The sequence below is a fragment of the Mustela erminea genome, chromosome 2 (genome assembly GCF_009829155.1).
Source record: "Mustela erminea isolate mMusErm1 chromosome 2, mMusErm1.Pri, whole genome shotgun sequence".
NCBI classification, from domain to species: domain Eukaryota; kingdom Metazoa; phylum Chordata; class Mammalia; order Carnivora; family Mustelidae; genus Mustela; species Mustela erminea.
Genome location: NC_045615.1, coordinates 161,186,122 through 161,204,429, shown reverse-complemented (window position 1 = coordinate 161,204,429; position 18,308 = coordinate 161,186,122). Strand labels below are relative to the sequence as shown.

The 18,308-nt window shown below is 41.8% G+C and overlaps 1 protein-coding gene across 5 annotated transcripts in view; it reads right to left on the bottom strand.

Annotated features, from left to right (window-relative positions):
* Window positions 1-18,308, bottom strand: part of FRAS1 (Fraser extracellular matrix complex subunit 1) — a 416,244-nt gene that overhangs the window by 133,996 nt on the left and 263,940 nt on the right. For all 5 annotated transcript variants that reach the window (XM_032334686.1, XM_032334684.1, XM_032334685.1 and 2 more), the window contains 3 exons: window positions 14,653-14,737; window positions 11,331-11,657; window positions 2,118-2,271 (listed from right to left, as the gene is read on the bottom strand). In XM_032334686.1, the coding sequence (XP_032190577.1) occupies window positions 2,118-2,271; window positions 11,331-11,657; window positions 14,653-14,737 (566 nt within the window). The remainder of the gene's footprint in view (window positions 1-2,117; window positions 2,272-11,330; window positions 11,658-14,652; window positions 14,738-18,308) is intronic.

The window sequence follows — 18,308 nt, the reverse complement described above, 5'->3', positions numbered from 1 at the left end:
AAAACTAGGGCTCAAAGGAATCCACTCGCCTTCCTCAAAGTTACACAACTATAATAAAAGACACCCCAGCTAGAGCAACGATTTTATAATTATATTAATTCTTAATTAGATTATGCTTTTCAATGTCTTTGTTACATTGGAATTATTTTTATTTTTTTAAGTCTTTTTTATGCAAAGACTTTATTTATTTATTTGACAGAGATCACAAGTAGGCAGAGAGGCAGGCAGAGAGAGGGGGAAGCAGGCTCCCTGCTGAGCAGAGAACCTGATGCGGGGCTCGATCTCAGGACCCTGGGATCACGACCCGAGCTGAAGGCAGAAGCTTTAACCCACTGAGCCACCCAGGCACCCCTAAGTCTTCTTTTTTTCGAGAGAGAGAGAATGTGTGTGTGTGTGTGTGAGTGGGGGGTGGGAGGGTCATGGGAGGGACAGAGGGAGAGGGAGAGAGAATCTTAGGCAGCCTCCACACTCATGGTGCAGAGCCTGGTGTGGGGCTCCATTTCAGGACCCTGAACACACGGCCTGAGTTATAATCAAGAGTCGGTTGCTTGGCACACTGAGCCACCCAGGTGCCCCATTGGAATTACTTTTAAATTGCACAAAAGTTAACTTTTCCCCCCTCACTACAGAAAATAAGTAATTTTTAAAATCTGGAAACCAGAGAAAAACAGATTATTATTCCTGTGCTATTTAACATGCCAAGAAAGTTTTTATTTGTAGTGAATAAATATTTTTCACTTTGAAAAATATAATTTTCATTTTCAGGTGATCTTTTTAATTCTTTTAAAAAACATACCTGCCTATTCTTTTATTTTTATGGTCTTGGTTATTGCCTTACAGTTTTAATTCTTTCTTTTGTGTCTTTAAATCATTTCAATATGCTTGTTTTATAGTTTTTATGATTACTCCTTTGTTCGAAATCCTTGGAATTTTAAACATTTTGTTCATTTTTCTTATGATACTATGGATTGTTTCCTCATTTGTTCTGTAATTTTGAATTCTGAGCTAATCTTCAGCAGTTTGGGCTGTGAGAATCCTGAAATTCGGAGTTGAGGGTGGACATTCCTCAACAGTTTCTACCAGTTTCTGCAAGGGACCCAAGAATTATCATTGGCTTGAGATTAATATTCATATGAATGTCTCAGCATTGGGTTTCTCAGACCATGGGCAAGTGTAACTTCACCCTGGATCTGTGGGAGAAACAGGCGTGAAGTTCTTTCTTGGCAGACTTTTTTGCTCTACTCCAAGCCCTGGGAAACACAGGTAGGTTTCTTTGCCATCTCTCTGGGCTGGTGCCCTTTTTGTTTTCTATTCTGTCCCTCGAAATGAAAGTCTTTCCAGAGTCCCAGTTTTATGCAAGATCTTAACTTCTCTATTTCTGCATGGCATTACCTCTTGAGCCCTTGGGTTATGGGGACACATACAACCCTCTCAGGGAAGCTGTTCCATCAGCTTATGCCCAGACTGGCTTTAAGCTCCTTCTCTGCTTGCTACCTGGAGATTTCTCTCTATTCTTGAAAGGTCAGCCACGAGGGCCCTATAATTCTTATCATCTTTTATCCACCTTTTCTAGATGATGACGAGGGGAAAATTTTCAAGTTATCATTCTCTACTATCTTGCTAGGAGCGGAAGTAACAACAAAGATCTTTAAAAGTGTTTTTATGTAAAACTTTTTTTTTTTTTTTTAAGTCTCAACAAGAAGTCTGGCAATGTTCTGGAGGGAGCGTAAGGTGGAGTGTGAGAGCCCGAGCTTCAAAATTAAACTGACATTATTAGCTATATATGCTGAAAGGAACTATGTATTAGCAAGTTACTTTCTCTGTAAAATGAATCTACTTTAAAACTTAAATTTTGGATTTCATGTATACTCACAGAAAATTTAAATTTTGGATCTCATATATACTAACAGGTCTACATTACTTAGCATATCACCTGATACAGAATATGTGTACAGTATCACAGTAATTTTGATGATTCTGTGTTTAAATGAGACCTGTGAGGTATTAGAAAGTCAGTGTCATTGGAATCCCAACCTCGCTGCATGGCGTCATACCATAGCAAGTCCAAGACTGCTGGACACAATGATGCGATCACGAGAAAGGAAAAGAAAAGTTACCAAATTGTGGGTGGTCCTGGGTAATTTTGTAGACGATTTCTGAGGCACTGGCACCTGGAGCTTCAGCCTGTAAGATTCTGTTGGTAATCTGCAGCATCCCGCCTTCTGGAACCCACACCATTGAGTTAGCCATAAGCCGGAGACCTGTGTCATTCTAGAATGAGGAAAGAGTACAGAGTTAAGCCCAAGCCAAAACAAACATATATATATGTTTGTGTGTATATGTGTATATATATGTTTGTGTGTATATATATATATACACACACATACACTATATATAATGTATATTATATACATTATTATATACAAATTCTATTTACAAATAATATATACAAATTTATAAGTATATTTAAATATAATATGTATTTTTATAAATATGTATTTCTCTGTGTATATATGTGTGTGTATGTATATATGTACATGTATATATCAGCCCTTAGAAACGTAAGTTACCAGGTACTATTGTTGCCAGCCATCACCCAACAAGAGGTATTCATAGCTCCAGAGTCGCACTATGGATTACGTATGTATATTGTGTGTAGACACATGTATGTGTATGTATATATGTACATATCCTATTTTTTTCCTTTACTTTATCATAAGCAAATAACTTTTCTCATTCATCCATTTTTCTCTTCCATTTGTCCCCCTCACTGTCCCTCTACTCTCCCCACCCGCTCCTACTCAAGCACTACACACTAAGCACCCATCAGAGGCTGGCTCTCTTGCCAGAGGCCCGGGATATATAAGAATGCCTAAACAAGATGTCAGTTTGAGAACGTACAGTCTAGTCAACCCGCCGCAGACAACTATTCAGGGCGTATCACAACGATATTCTGTAAGAGGTTGGAGCAGGGTGCTGTGGGAGAATAAAGGAAAAAGGGGGTTTCCTCTTTGGGGGAGGAATGCTCAGGAAGGCTTTCCTATGGAAATATCATTTAACTCTTGAATGACCAAAACATGGCCCTTCTAAGAGAGAAGTACTGAAATGGACTCTGTGCAGAGGCAAAGACACGAGACAGTGCACTGTGTCTGGGCAAGAAGAATTTATGGGGCCAGGAGAGGGGTGAATAAGAAGGGACACTCTCTTGAAGTTGGCTAGCAGAAGGTAGAGGATGTACTAAAGGTCTCCATTTATCTTGTAAGCCCAGTAAAGTCAACACACGTCTTCAGGGAAGGAACAGGGATGAACAGTCTGGGGTTTATAAAGTTTCCGTCAGCGGGAGATGGAAGGGGCTAGAACTGACATGTGTCTGGGGCTATAGAAACCATTTAACAAATTCTTGTAATGGCTCAGGTGAGAGAAGATGAAACAGTCATTGCCGTGGGAACAGAGAGTTAGAACCAGTTTCCAGAAACACTAGAGGCCAAACTGATAGGCCTTGATGATTGAAAGCGAAGCCTTAGAAACAACCGCTGGGCGGAGCTGGCTGGAAGAAATCACCTCTTTCGCCCCCCCACCCCGAGAAGGCAACCATTTTAGTTGCTAAAGCTACTGTCACGAAAGTGCTGCCATTCTCGATTTGCACGGCGTGCGCCTCTTCCAGTCTCATGACTGACATTTTCCACGGAAGGAGGTTAGTGAGTCTGTGTTCAGCTTTCAATCTGTTTTCGTACTTCAAAAATCAGTAAATCTGGGGTTCTAAAATAGGGCATTTTAACGGGGACATTTTTATAAATTATTGTTATTACCTTCAAATATGCCAACATTTGAAACACCAGAACAGAGCAATACCCCTCCCAGGAGGGGCAGATTCAGGGCAGAAGACAACAAATAGGCCTTTGCAGTCCCTTGGCATGAGAGCATTTGCTCCCCACAAGAGGTGGTCCTGGCCATTTTCACTACAGTCACCAGGGAACCGAGTCAAACAGTGCCCAGGAGAACAGCAGCAGAAGGACCTTCTATTATGATCAGTGCTCAGGGGCAAACTCCCTAGAATTTTCTCCCTTCACGACTGATACAGCATATTAGTTACAAAAACATCAAAATGTGCCAAGAATTTTCCTCTATACTTACCCCCCCTGAATTCTGGGGGAAAAGTCCCAATTAACTCCAGCAGAGTTTCATATAAGATAATACACTCAGACCCAGGCGTCTTAATTGCCAGAAATCTCTCTAATAGCAGCCGCCTCGTCAAGTCTGATCATGGTTACAGAAATCAGTCATACGCCAGCAACCAAATTATGGGACTAATAAGGCAAGGTGGTTTTTCATATTCCAAGCAAGTAAGTACCGTGACCTGAATGCATGTCCCCAGATGTCCCTCCCACCACATTTCTATCTTGGCCACACTTTACCAACACAATTCTCTAATTCCGTGTGACTGTAAATCTTTAGGAGACAGTACTCCTTTTATGTCAGTGTTAGAACAAACATCTGGAAGTGTTAGGCAACATCTGGAAGCTTATTACAAGTTAAGAATCTCAGACCCCACCCCAGATCCTAAATTAGATCTGTATTTTATTTTTTTCACCAACTTTACTGAAGTATATTTGACAAATAAAAGTTGTACATAGGTAAGGTGCACAATATGATATACATTTTGATATACATATATATTGTGAAATTCAAGCTAATTAGGAAATCTATCACTCATATAGCTATACTTTTGTGTGTGTATGTGGTATAAACACTTAAGGTCAACCCACTCAGCAAATTTCGGGTGTATGATACAGTATCAAGTACAGCCACCATGCTATACATTGTATCTCCAGAACTTATTCATCCCTGGTAACTGAACCTCTATATCCATTGACTGACATCTCCCCATTTCTCCTACCTCAGCTCCTGGCAACCACCATTCTGCTCTGCTATTATGAGCTGCGCTTTTTAAGATTCCAAATATAAACAAGATCATGCAGAATTTGTCTTTTTTCTGTCTGGCTTATTCTACTTAGCATGATGTTTTTCAAGCTCATCTATGCTGTCACAAATGACAGGATTTCCTTTTTTAAGGCTGAATAATATTCCATTAGATACATAGATCACATTTTCTTTATCCATTTTTTAAAAATACTTATTTATTTGTTTTAGAGAGAGAAAGCAAGCAAGCGGGGGTGGGGAGGAGCAGAGGGTGAGGGAGAGAGAACCCTGAGGCTGACCCCCCACTGGGGGTGAAGCCTGATGTGGGACTTGATCCCAGGACCCCAAGATCATGGCCTGAGATGAAATCAAGAACTGGAGCTCAACCAGCTCAGCCACCCAGCTGCCCCTCTTTATCCTTTTACCCATCAGGAGACACTTAGGCTCTTTTCATACCTTGCCTGTTGTGACTAATGTTACAATAAACATGTGAGTACGTATATCTCTTTGAGACACAGATTTCATTTCTTTTAGATATATACCTGGAAGCGAGGTTTGGATCATATGACAGCTCTGTTTTTAGCTTTCTGAGGACCCTCCATACTGTTTTCCATAATGGCTGCATCAATTTACATTCCCACCGAGAGTGTATACAGGTTCCCTGTTCCCAGTACCTTCACCAACTCTTGTTATCTTTTGTCTTTTTGATAACAGCCATTCTAACAGGTATGAGGTGATAACTCATTGTGGTTTTGATTTGCATTTCCCTGATGATGAGTGATACTGAACGTATTTTCATGTACCTCTTGGCCATTTTATGTCTTCTTTTGAGAAAGGTCCAAGCAGGTCCTAAGGCCACATTTTAATTGGATGATAAAGATGATGATTTTGCTATTGAGTTGTCTGAGTTCCTCATATGGTCTAGATATTAATTCTTTATCAGATATATGGTTTCAAATATTTTCTCCCATTTGGTAGGCTGCCTTTTCATTTCATTGACTGTTTACTTTGCCGTACAGCTTTGTACTCTGAGGTGTTTCCACTTGTATTTGGAGAGGATTCCCAGGGATGTGGAGTCACGCTAAAGCAGGAGACGCAGAGCTCAGGAAAGAAACAGTAATGGGTCCAGAGTGGTTCTCCTGAACCCCCCAGACAGGTCTTTCAGAATATTTACATTTATAACTTCTGTTTCCAAATCATTTGTTTATAATACATAAGAAGCAACAGACAACTATCTAAGGGAAAGAAGTATAATTCTTCCCACTCATTACAAGGAAGATGGTTTTATCAGTTGTCTTCTTCTGGGAGAGAGCCCAGGAAAGATTCAGGAAGAAATGAATAGAAGCCTATATATCATCTTTTCTATAGTTAAAGTGTCCAGAAAAGCCAAACAAATTTTAAAGCATTTCCCCAATGATTCTGACATTTTGCAATTTCTTTATCTCCTTGTAGTTTTTTTTTCCTTCTTCTGCACAATGGTGCATATATCCCTGTAAGCTCAAGAAATTAGCCATAACATGAGCTGAATAATCTCCTGTCTAGTGATGTTTTATATGTCCTTTGGGGTACCACATTAGAAAGCAATAAAATCCCAAAAAGGGGCTATGGGGGCATAATCAAAAGAGTGCTTTAAATTAAATAGTTCCTCTAATTCATTTCATAAAACAATGGGCATAGGGAAATGTTGGCAATAAAGTTTGGCCATTATATATTGTGTTACAAATAAAAATATTAATGTTGTAAACCAGAAGTAAGAGCCTAAGCTTCTATCATTAGGAGGAAAAATCTCACAAATAAAATGAAAACTTCCTCTCCTAAAATAAATGTTGGGGCATACATGATGATTTCAAATGACAGTGTACCCTAACCCCAGGTCCAACTACTGAAGCTAAAAAATTTTAAAACTTAATCAAGTATTAAAGGACTATAACTGGATATAACAACAGTCCTAAGATTTTATTTATTTTGTTAAAAAATGCCTTATTTTGCAAAGGTTCATTTATACCATAGTTTTTAAAATGCAGCCTTTAAGGACACTGTGGATTTTAGGGAAGGATCATGTAGGGTAGACATAAAAAGTGAAACTTGGATGCTATTTGCCAGGATAAAGGACGGAAAGATAATTAAACCGTTTCGGTGTTTGTCAGTGGGTGTATGCTCCTCAGAAGCTCTGTTCCTTCAGGTCAAGAATATAGAACCTTCTCTCCATATAGATTTCAACTACTTCATAAACAAAATTTAGTAATTAGATAGAACCATTTTTTGAATGTATACTCTGAGCAACACACCTTATAAGATGCCAAATTGAACAAGCTATGTAAGTCCATAAAAGATGAAACCCTGGGGCATCTGGGTGGCTCTGTTGTTGGGCATCTGCCCAGAGTCCCGGGATCAAGTCCCATGTCCAGCTTCCTGCTCAGCGGGAGTCTGCTTCTCTCTCTGACCCTCACCCTGCTTGTTCTCTCTCTCTCTCTCTCTCAAATAAATAGACTAAAACCTTAAAAAAAAAAAAAAAAGGTGAAACCCTGACATGTGGTAAGGATTTATTTATTTATGAGAGAGACTCTTATTCAAAAACGTAACACTCTTGTGCCGTACTTCTAATTGTCCCAAGCACCCTTATTATCAAGAAGCACCCACGCCAGACAACCACTGGGAGAACAAGTGTTAAGGAAATTGGGAGAAGCACAATCGGGCCGCTAGTCACACACAAGCCTTACCAAGGGCCAACAGCCAGAGCACACTTAGCAACAGAATTTTCCATCCAGTTCATAGCATGATACTTGGGGGGTTTTCACATCAAAGCACTACCCGATGGCAGAAAGCAACTGCTCAAACAACAACAAACGAGGTCACAAAGGTCATCAGATTTATTGCCAGAGTGGACGAGGAGGCGTGATCCCCAGAGACGCCGTAACGAAAAAGAAGCTTGGCTTGAAAGACTGGCAGCGGAGAGAAGCCCACCAGTAAGCTTTTCCCTGCCTACATTTTAGCCCTTATTAGATGCCAAAATGCTTTAAAATCATATCTCCAGTGGGCTCGGGTTTGGTAATCCACACAATTAATGAAAGCCTGTTCAGCAAGCATTCTTTATTACCTTTTAATCTTCTTGATTTCTTTTGCCTCCTCCAACCCCGACAGAGCATGTTTCGACATCAGTCCTGAATCTATTTTCTCTTCAGCAACTCAGCATAAGCCTGGAGGGCAGTACAGTTCCTCACTGCCAGGCCAAGGATGAAACTTTGGAGGAAGTGATGCAGAACTTGAGAAACGAGAGTGGAGCCGACAGCTCCCACGCTTAGTCCCAGATAGGCCACCCCAACATCAGCAGAGGTGGCCTGAAGGCTTCTCATCTGATGCAAGAGACAGATTCTAACGTAGGAACACAGGAACTAGCCTCACTCAAGCTGTTGCATCCCTCCAAATATCTATCCATCCAACAAAAATGTGCTGAACTCCTATGATCAAGAGATCAAGAGAGGAAGACTAAAAGAGTTGCTGCTCACACACATTTTTCTCTCTCTCTCTCTCCCCTTTCACTTGTGTCAGCGGGTTAAGTTTTCTACTGAACAACACTGGGATTAATTTGTACATCCATTCCTCAGGAATTAGACCTAATCCCCTTCACCATGACACTTAAACCACCAGGTAGACATCAGCCAGTAATTGGCCTGACTTCAAGTTTAATACACAGGCGGGCTCCATGTAGGGACTTGGATGCCCACCTTCAGAAGTGGCTATCAGAATGAAATCAATCATGTCTGACTATACATGTACTGGAAGCCATTAACAGCTGAAGGATTTTTTTTCTTCCTGGGCTCTGGCAGACTTATGATTATAAATAGCTTCACTTGTAACAAGATGTGGTGAGTCCAGAGGGAAGATTCCAGGAGGCTTAGGGCCCAGACTGCTTGGATAGGACATTGACAAAATGACTAAATTGCTGTCTCCATTCTGTCAATTAGGGGGATCAGAATATATATGACCAAAACATCGAAAAATATGGGCTAGAATGAAAAAAGCTATGTGGGCTACGTGTGATGGGCCAGAACACACTTGAGTCGAAACCACAGCTCCAACAGGAAATACCTTTATAAAAAAATAAACATTTTTAAACTTTAAAAAATGTTTTTATACCTTTTCTTCAGTTTCCCTTTTTTTGAAAATTAGAGATAATAATTGTACAAACATCCTGGAAGGATCATGAGCATCAAATGAAATAATTTACATCAACACGACTGACCCAATAAAGGTTAAAAACAAAACAAACAAAAACACCTCCCACCCATAGTAGAACTTCTAATAGAAGAAATAAGTTCAGGGCGCCTGGGTGGCTCAGTGGGTTAAAGCCTCTGCCTTCGGCTCAGGTCATGATCTCAGGGTCCTGGGATCGAGCCCCATATTGGGCTCTCTGCTCAGTGGGGAGCCTGCTTCCTCTTCCCTCTCTCTGCCTGCCTCTCTGCCTGCTTGTGACCTCAGTCTGCCAAATAAATAAATACAATATTTAAATAAAAAAAAGAAGAAGAAATAAGGTCATATGGCCCCACCCCTAACCTTCTTCATTAAAATACTGTAAAAATCAATATAAGAGATTTAAAGAAAAAGTACTTTGAATTCCTGAAAGGAAATATAGTATGCATTTGTAAAATATCCATGTTACAGAGTCAGATTCATTAGTACGTCCTGATGGATGCTGCGTCCATTATCCCAAGTCATTGGCTTAGAAGCCATTAATGAGTTCACCAGACGGACACAAACGCACAACGTACAGGAGACGGAGCGGCGGCAGGAGGAGGGAGGCACAGACATGGTAACACTGACATGAATCCCAGCGTGTAAGTGCTACAAGAATTCTCAAGTTCTGTGCTTATGTCTTATTTATAAATTAAACTCTAATTTTTGCTTGTTTTGTTTTGGTGCTCAAAGCATTTAAAATCCTGGACACACCCTTCAACCTTAGACCCTAGCATATGATAGTGCCATCCACCGAACCGATCTCCAAATGTGGAGACTGAAACCACTACAGGAAAGGCAGCTGCGAGCATTGCACTGAAATCCTGTAACAATCTTTGGGAGGAAACCAAGCAGGAAGAAAAGAAACTTTCTGTGTCTGTCTAGACTTCATCTCTTCAGAACTAAACCTCATCTCCCAGGGCAATTGCAAGAGGGTGATAATTAGGATTAGCTACAAGGTGGCTATCTGCCAACTCTATTCTCACAATCAGCCTTCACTTACTCCTCTCTATCTCATGCCACCATCACCGTTTTCATCAGCTGCAAATCACGAGACAACAGCCTGAGAAACTAGCCGGCAGACTATGCTGCATCCAAGCTGTTCACCTGCGCACGGCTCCATTGCAAAGCCTGAACGATCTTCCGTGAGAAACTGACAAGTCATTTCTAAACTGTCCTCGGCAAATCCATCTCTCTAGCTAATCGTCAATGACACTTTGGTGGCTACTGATATTTGGAATGAAACGTTCAATAAAAATGATAAGTCTCCCAATCTGCCACCATGGGAAAGAACCATTTTTGCTAAAACAGACGAAAGAGGTTCTAGTGAAATATCATCAAGTAATTAGTGGTTCTGAAAATGTTTTTCAGTAGGCGTCTTGGCTCTAGCATGGTCAGCCCAGTCCCTAAACGTCACAGCCACCCCATTAATAGCATCCAAGAACATTCTAGGTACTATGTGAACGAAGGTTTTTAAAAGTGGTCATGTATTAATTTTGATATTTTAGAAGTACAATTCTACATTAAGCCCATGATTTCATATGCATTATTTATGAGGATGAGGCCACAGTAAAAAATCTGATACAAAGAAAAATATTAAGTAAATAATAGAAAATTTATTCATGGGTATGACAAAAACATACAGAGGCGGCATGGGAGTGACTCAGGCCGGCAGGAGTTCCTGTGATTACTAAAAGAGAGAGTTTCCTCACCCTACTTGAGCTGGGCTAACATAATGGCCGAACCCATCTTTTTTCATGCATTATGATCAACTATGAGCGTCACATTGCATGAGCTGTTACAGAAGGGAGAAAAAAACGGGTACGCTTGATTTGTGGGATCAGACTCAGGCAGCGGACAAGAGCATCAGTGGACGATGAGGCATTTCTACAGCAGCAAGTCAACATAAAGGTGTGAAAGTGTCCCTTGTGCAGAGAACACTGGGACAGGTTCTTCAGATCAAGGATGCGCCTAATGAAACCTATGCTACTCCCTGAGATTGGGTATTGTGTTCCCTGAATCTCTGAACATTCTAAGGATCTCCGTAATAAATGTTAAATCAGTGTTCGAATAAATACCTGTGCATATCTTAACTTTATGAATATTTTAAAATAATATCATCAACAAAACTTCCTATCTAGGTGCAAGGAAGCTGCCGCTCTAGGAATCCCACCTACCTGGGGCACCAGCTTCACACGGAACAGTATATTTCGAAAGGAATGCCCGTCGGTGGCCTGCAGGACCGCAACATCGGACACGCTCTCCGAGCCATCGTGAGCGTAGTGGAGAAGGCCCCTGGAGAGCTCATCCAGCCGGAACTGGTAGATCGGGGCTGCAGGGGACTGAAGTGTTTGGAGCAATTGGCCATGACGTGGCGGGTCAAGCACTTCGACCACGACGTCCTGTGGGTTGTCGTCATCTCGGATGTCAAGCACCTGGGTGGTGATGGTCCCTCTCTCTCCTCGGCTAATACGGAGGGCCTCGTTTCTCAGCACATAGGGGGCCTGAGGAGTGGAAGGGAAGGAGGAGAAGGCATTTAGCAGGAAAGAGGGCGACCCGGTGGACTAGATACCATTGTGCACAACCTAATCGATAATTCTATGCTTCTGAAGGGAACTCTTAAAGCTCCACAAAGTGCCGAACGGTGGCCGAGTCAAAGGAATTGTCGGAGGTGTGGGCAGTTGCAGGAACCAGAGTGAGTGAGATTACTTCACACTTCGGGTTCTGGAGGCTTCTCAAGCCACTTCAAGGCTATCATATTCACCAGAGGAAACGGAGATGAGCCTTGTTTCCAAGTCTCTGCTGTCTTGATTTACACTATATCCCCTGCCTTGTAACTGAGATCAGCCCAGGGTCAGGGATCCCAAGCAGTTTTCTGCATCCAAGAGAGAACAGTAAGAGGCATGGAATCTTCTCACTGGGGTTCAGAGTTCAGTACTTCCCTCTAGTGATACTGCGGTTTGCCGACTTGGGGTAAGATATTTCTGATTCTGAATTCATGTCATATCTGGTCCCAGGCAATAATTTTCTTGAAGCCATCTCCTCCATACCGTGAAGGGCCCACCCTAGCTCAGGCTTTAGAGCCCAGGAGGACGCGGCTGGAGAAAGCCAACCGCCTGGCTAATCCACGTGGCAAATTTTCAGACATTTTTCTTGGGATTACCAGGCTTCCCTTCACCAGTTGAGTAAGCAAATACAATATTCTTTCATAAAGACAACAGTTAATGAACCACAACAGAAAAAATTACCCACCCACCAACCAACAAACCAACCAAACAAACAAACAAAAAATCCAAAACAAAACTTGAGGCCAAAAGCCAAAGAAAACATTATCTTAGTTTTGTATATTGTTTGAAGTTGAACCATCTAGGACTTTCTCTCAGCATATCGTTTTTTTTAAAGCTACCTCTCTGGCCTCCTGGAAATTTCAATATCTATTAAAGTGACGTCTAGCTAATGTATCGTTGTAATAGTCACATAGTAGGAAGATAGAGAACAGCTCCCCTCAGAATGCCCAAGTGAGAATGCAGAAGCTGTGATTCTAGATACGTGGGAATGAAGGGCCCCTTGGATTCTAAAAAAGGAGAGGTCAGAAGGTGATGTCAACATCCATAAATGGAAAAGATCAAATTAACTTGCAGGAGAAAATCTCCAGGAGATTCAAGACCATATTGAAATATCACAGGACTGTAAAGGAACAAAAATAAGTTAAAATTAATTTTTAAAACTCCATTTGAAAGAGTTAAAATGAAAGAAGTTTCTCAAATAATAAATAAAATTTAAAAATGCTGCCACTGTTTATTTGCTTGATTTGGGGAAGACAAGCAAACAAAACTTAGGGAACCATAGGAGCTCACTGTCTGAGAGGAGAAAGGCACTTGCCAGTATCTACCCTAAGTCTCTAATTTACCTAATTAGAGTAACTAAATCAACACAAACAAAAAGAACAAAATAAAACTTCTGAGTTTAGGTACTGAGAAATTTTAAGCCAGACAGTCCTCGGGCCTGATGTAGCCCTCTGGCGCATATTTACAGAGAACACATGTTTTCATTTTTGGTTCGTTTTTGTTTTTGTTTTTGCTTTTAACATGTTTTAATTTTAATTAAAACAAAATTAATACTTTTAGCCCAACAGCGAAGTCAAATGAATATCAGATCCATTTCTAATCACCCCTCAACTTCAGTCACCCCTGAAGTAAGAATGCCATCAAGAAGAGCAAAGTTGGGGGGGGGGGCTGCGTGGCTCAGTTGTTAGGTGTCTGCCTTCGGCTCAGGTCATGATCTCGGGGTCCTGGGACTGAGCCCCATGTCGGCCTCCCTGGAGGAGTCTGCTTGTCCTCTCTCCATGCCCTGACTTGTGTTCTCTGCCTCTCTCTCTCTCTCTCTCTCTCTCTCTCTCTCAAGGAAATAAATAAAATATTAAAAAGAAAGAATGAAGAAGAAGAAGGAAGTTGGCCTGTGAACACCATCCGGAAGTCACTTCTGGGTTATGTCTCTGTTATCCACAGTCCGTGGTCTTTTCATATTTGGACCAAAATTAAAAAAAAAAAAAAAATTAAAACAATAGTCTCCTGTCTTTCCTTGAATTCATGACGAACACTCTACAGAGCTGTGGATATTTAGGTATCCTTGGTTCCCCATGCTGATATCCCACTCTCTTACTGTTCACAACTTAAGACTCGATCTATCCCCTACTCTCTTTGCATGTTTCAGCTGCTGAATCCCTCAAGCTCAGTCACTCAGACCCTCTACCGCTATCTGTATTCTGGACACACAAGTACACCTTAACAGAGATGAGTGATGGGAACAGAGGCACCATCACACCGAGTTTTATAGCATCTACCATGATGTCCTCAGACTTCTGTCTGGCTGGTGCCCACACGGGCACCCCATGTAAGTAGATCCTTAATCAGATGCTCTACCTACCGCAGACAGATGGGAGCACAGCGCAGCTACAGGACAGACAGGCAAAAGTAGCTGAGAATAATTTCATATGCCCGAGAGAGAAATATTTAGGCAAAAAAAACTCATTTACCCAAGACTAGGAAAGTCTTAACAACTGGAACAATTTCAAATTATTCTGAAGGGCTCATATCAACTCAGGAGAGTACAGGAAGGCACTACCAGTTAGTGGGCAAGAACGCAGACTCTGTAGCCCGATTTTCTAGGCACAAATCTCAGCTCTTTATTTATTAGCTATCTCGCCATAGACAAGTTACTTAACTTCCCTGTGACTTTAGTTTCCTCCTCTGCAATTAGGGAAAACAACACCCCACAGGGCTATCATAAGGACTGAATGAGAAATACAGAGAAGAGTATGATAGATGTATTAGCAACTAGTTGTTGCTGCTGTTCTTACCACGAGCACTAAAAGTTATTCCAGTAGTATTTCATGGAGAACCTGAGACTAGCTTAATCGAGGTCATTTGTGCTATAACTACTGGAAAGAAACCTTGATTCACACATGCGAAATTATTAATTGTGTGGCAGTGTCATTACCTGTGTTGAAAACGCTTGTATGTTGATCAGCTGTGGCTCAGAGAAGAACTGCTGGTCACTAATTTTCAGGGAAAAGTAACCTTTCCTAAAAGAAGTCCCCAAGAAAAAAATGAGAAAATGCAGTCATTAGTCTCTAAAAAAACAAGATTAAAAATATCTTCAGCTTATGTGCATGGAAGAATTTGGATCAAAGCACTACAGTGATATAATATTCACACTGTAAATAAAAGTAACCAGATGAAGATGAACATAGCGACATACAGCAAAACTATGGTGTATTCTCTGACCTCAATATAATGTAACAATTCCATAAACTTTTTAGTTTCGATTTTTCTAAAATGGCTATATAAATGTTTGAAAAACCAGTTTGGGGCCCAAGACATAATAATGAAAAACAAAACGAAGGCTAATGGTTAAATTGGAGAGAATGGAAAGGAACGATCAGAGTCTCTGATTAGCTCTCAGTGATTCCCTCCCGCTGCAAACCCCCTCTCCAGCCCGTCCCCAGATCACGTGAGCCTCCATGGATGATTCTGCAGTGTTCATGTGACCTGACTCTATCGACCTGGCCCCCATTGCAGCCACACACATATACAATCAGTGTGGACAGGACGAGAGAAGACGGCCGATTATTCCCTGGAAATCTGCAACTAGCCTGAGAGCCCCCATTTGATGATGCGGAAGCCAGAGTCTACCACGAGGAGGTGTGGAGCAAGCCTGCCCGCAGGGAGGAGGTAAATGAAGCCCGTGAGCAGTGAGACAGAGACCAGAGGGAGAGCGGAGTCCTGCTTCTCACCCCTGGTCCCAGCTTCTCGGCCTGTGTGGGAAGTCCAGGTGTCCTTGACGTGTCAGAGAGCTGAGCCGTACCTGCCATGCTAAAACAAGTTTTGTAGGCTTCATTACTTGCAACCGAAGATAAAACGAAATAAGGCTCCCTCTTTGCTGTGGTTTTACTTCCTGTAAGAGCGCTGCGCCAGCAGCTTCAGAACAACCAGAAGGGAAGGGAGGAGCCGCTCACCTTCAAAGCCAAGCCAAGCACAGAACTTACATAGACCGGGAAGACGTGGTTTAACGCCTTTCCAGAGGTTTTGAGCTCTGGTCGACGATTAGGACCACAATTTCAAAGGTTGTCTTTTTTTGATTTTTTAACTTTTTTTATTATAAAAATGCATCATACATACCAAAGAGCATATAAAACACATAGATTTGAAAGAACTGGAGAAACATCAGGGTGTCCACCACCTGAGAAAAATGTAAGTTAACTATTTATGAGAATTGTCAACTCGATTTCTCTTCCACTGAGCTTTTGCAAAATGGTGGCTGTTTACTTAAAGAGCTAGACAGGTCTATTCAAATCCACAGCTCTAACAATTTCCACTACAGAATGCTTATTTCCGGAACTGACCATAGTTACTACAAGCTAGGAGTATATTATCTTCAGAATAGTAGAAAATTAGGTACTTAGGGCTTGTGAACATAGAACCTCATAGTTTTTTAGTGGAAAAGTATGACTGGAAACTACCATTTAAAGGTTCTTTAAAAGGTCTTCTTGGAACTATCACTGATACACAAAAGAATGTGGATGGATCTCAAAAGCATACGGCAAAAACCAGAAACAAAAGATTATGTACTGTATGACTCCATGGCTAGGACATTTCAGCAAAGGCAAAACTCTTTAAGAGTAAAAAAACAGATCAGTGGTTGCCAGAATCTTGGGGGTCGGGGGGAGGCGGGAGTGAGTCACAGTAAACAGAAGAGCTTGGGGGGCCGTGGATGAAACTGTCTCAAACCTTGACCGCAGTTGTGGTTTCAAGACTGCCAGAATGTATACATTTGTTAACACTCATAGACCAGTCGACTTCAAGATGGGGGATTTTACTGTACCCAAATTATACCTCAATGAACCTGATTTTAAAAAAAAAAAAAAGTAAATCATATCTTCCCATCCATTTCATCCTCTCCTTGATTTTCTGTCCCATTTAAGTCCTGCCCCTCTTCACTCCGATCTCCAGACGTCCAGAGAAAGCAACCGAGGGAAGCAACAGAAAGAAGAAAGAAGGGGTGGTGACTCCCAACCCACGGGGGGAAATGACATTGTGGCGACACAGAAGTTCCAATAACTGCTTAGCACTCCAGCAATGCGGGTTTGCCCCCATGGCCATATTTGCAGGTTGTCTTGAACTCCACGGGAACATTCTGACCCCAAAGGAATCCAGCGCAAAAGAATCATGGTCAGGTTTTCATGAGGAAAAACAAAACCACAACCCTATATGGCAAGGCGCCCCTTTCACCATTTTTGCTTCGCTCGGCAACTTACAGAATTTTCTTTTTTCATGAATCACTACCAATCTTGTTTTACTGTTCTTCCTTTTGTTTAAATTTTTAGATAAAGAAGATCCTACGCTAAAATTGGTACCCCAAAGTCAAGGGAGTGCTGAAAGAATTGCCAGCAAAACAGTCACCTTTCTTTGTCGTGTTTGAGGGTACGGAGCTGACTCCGCAAGAAAACAGGTGATGAGAGACTAAAACGGTGAAACAGACAAGAGGAGTAACTTTGGTTGTCTGGGGGCTTTACGGACTTTACTAACTTTTCACAAGATGCCAAGGCAAAGGGCTGCAGGGATGGAGCCGTGAGTGTGTGTGTGTGTGTGTGTGTGTGTGTGTGTCGCAAACAATTAAGAACTACGCTTGAAGCAAAAGGAATGCAGAGTGGGAGTGTAAATCTGAAGAGTGATTCTGTGGTGTGAGAAGCCAGAGTTGTCATCTGTGGCAATGTCTCCGTGCGAGGATCTTTTGTCCCCGGAGGATGGAAGCATGGCCATTATTCCCAGTATAATTCAGGAGGCAGAAATCATCGTGGCCACAGGCATGGGCTGTGGAGTCAGAGACCTGGCTTTGCTCCTGCTCTCAAGGCCTCAGTCTCCCCATCTGTAGTCTGGGAACATAAACATTCTGAGGTCACATGAACGGTTTACTACAATGCCTGTGTCATATTACGGCTCAGTAAGTATCAGTTGTTCTTATTCCTCTGAGATGGTCTTTTGAGGTTCTGGCTCTGAACTGCAATAGAGCAAGTGCCATCACTTTTCTTCCCACCTATTTCCTAGCCCAAACCTTAAAAAAAAAAAAAAAAAAAACCTCCAGTGGTAATAATAGAAAATAGTCACTGTGAATATTTCATTCCATTGGTAACACATGCAGTCTACCACGCATTATCTTCACTCAGGAAGCAGAGCTGGGTGAAGGATAATCCGCAGGGCTAAGCTTTGGGGTGCATTCTCTTATTTCTGTTTAACAGATTTACTGCGCTAATTATATGACTCTATTTGCCTGGGTTGGTGTTAGCATTCGATTGCATTCCTGAAGCCATGTCAGCCGGGGTGGGGAAGACAGCCAGAAGTGTGCCAGGCATCGGAGAAAAACTGGATCCGGCTTAAAAATTAACCACAATTAATCCCATAAAGTAGATAATAAAAAGTTGTGACTCTCAGCTTCCCTCCCACTCTGGAATTCTGGGAACCATGGAACACTTTGAAAACTCCCTCTCCCGGCCACTGCTCAGTGCCAGTATACCCCCCTGATGCTGAAGGAGCCGCTGTGGCCATCCGCGGAGGGAACCAGCTTTGTTTCTGCTGGGCCCCAGATACTGGGTCACT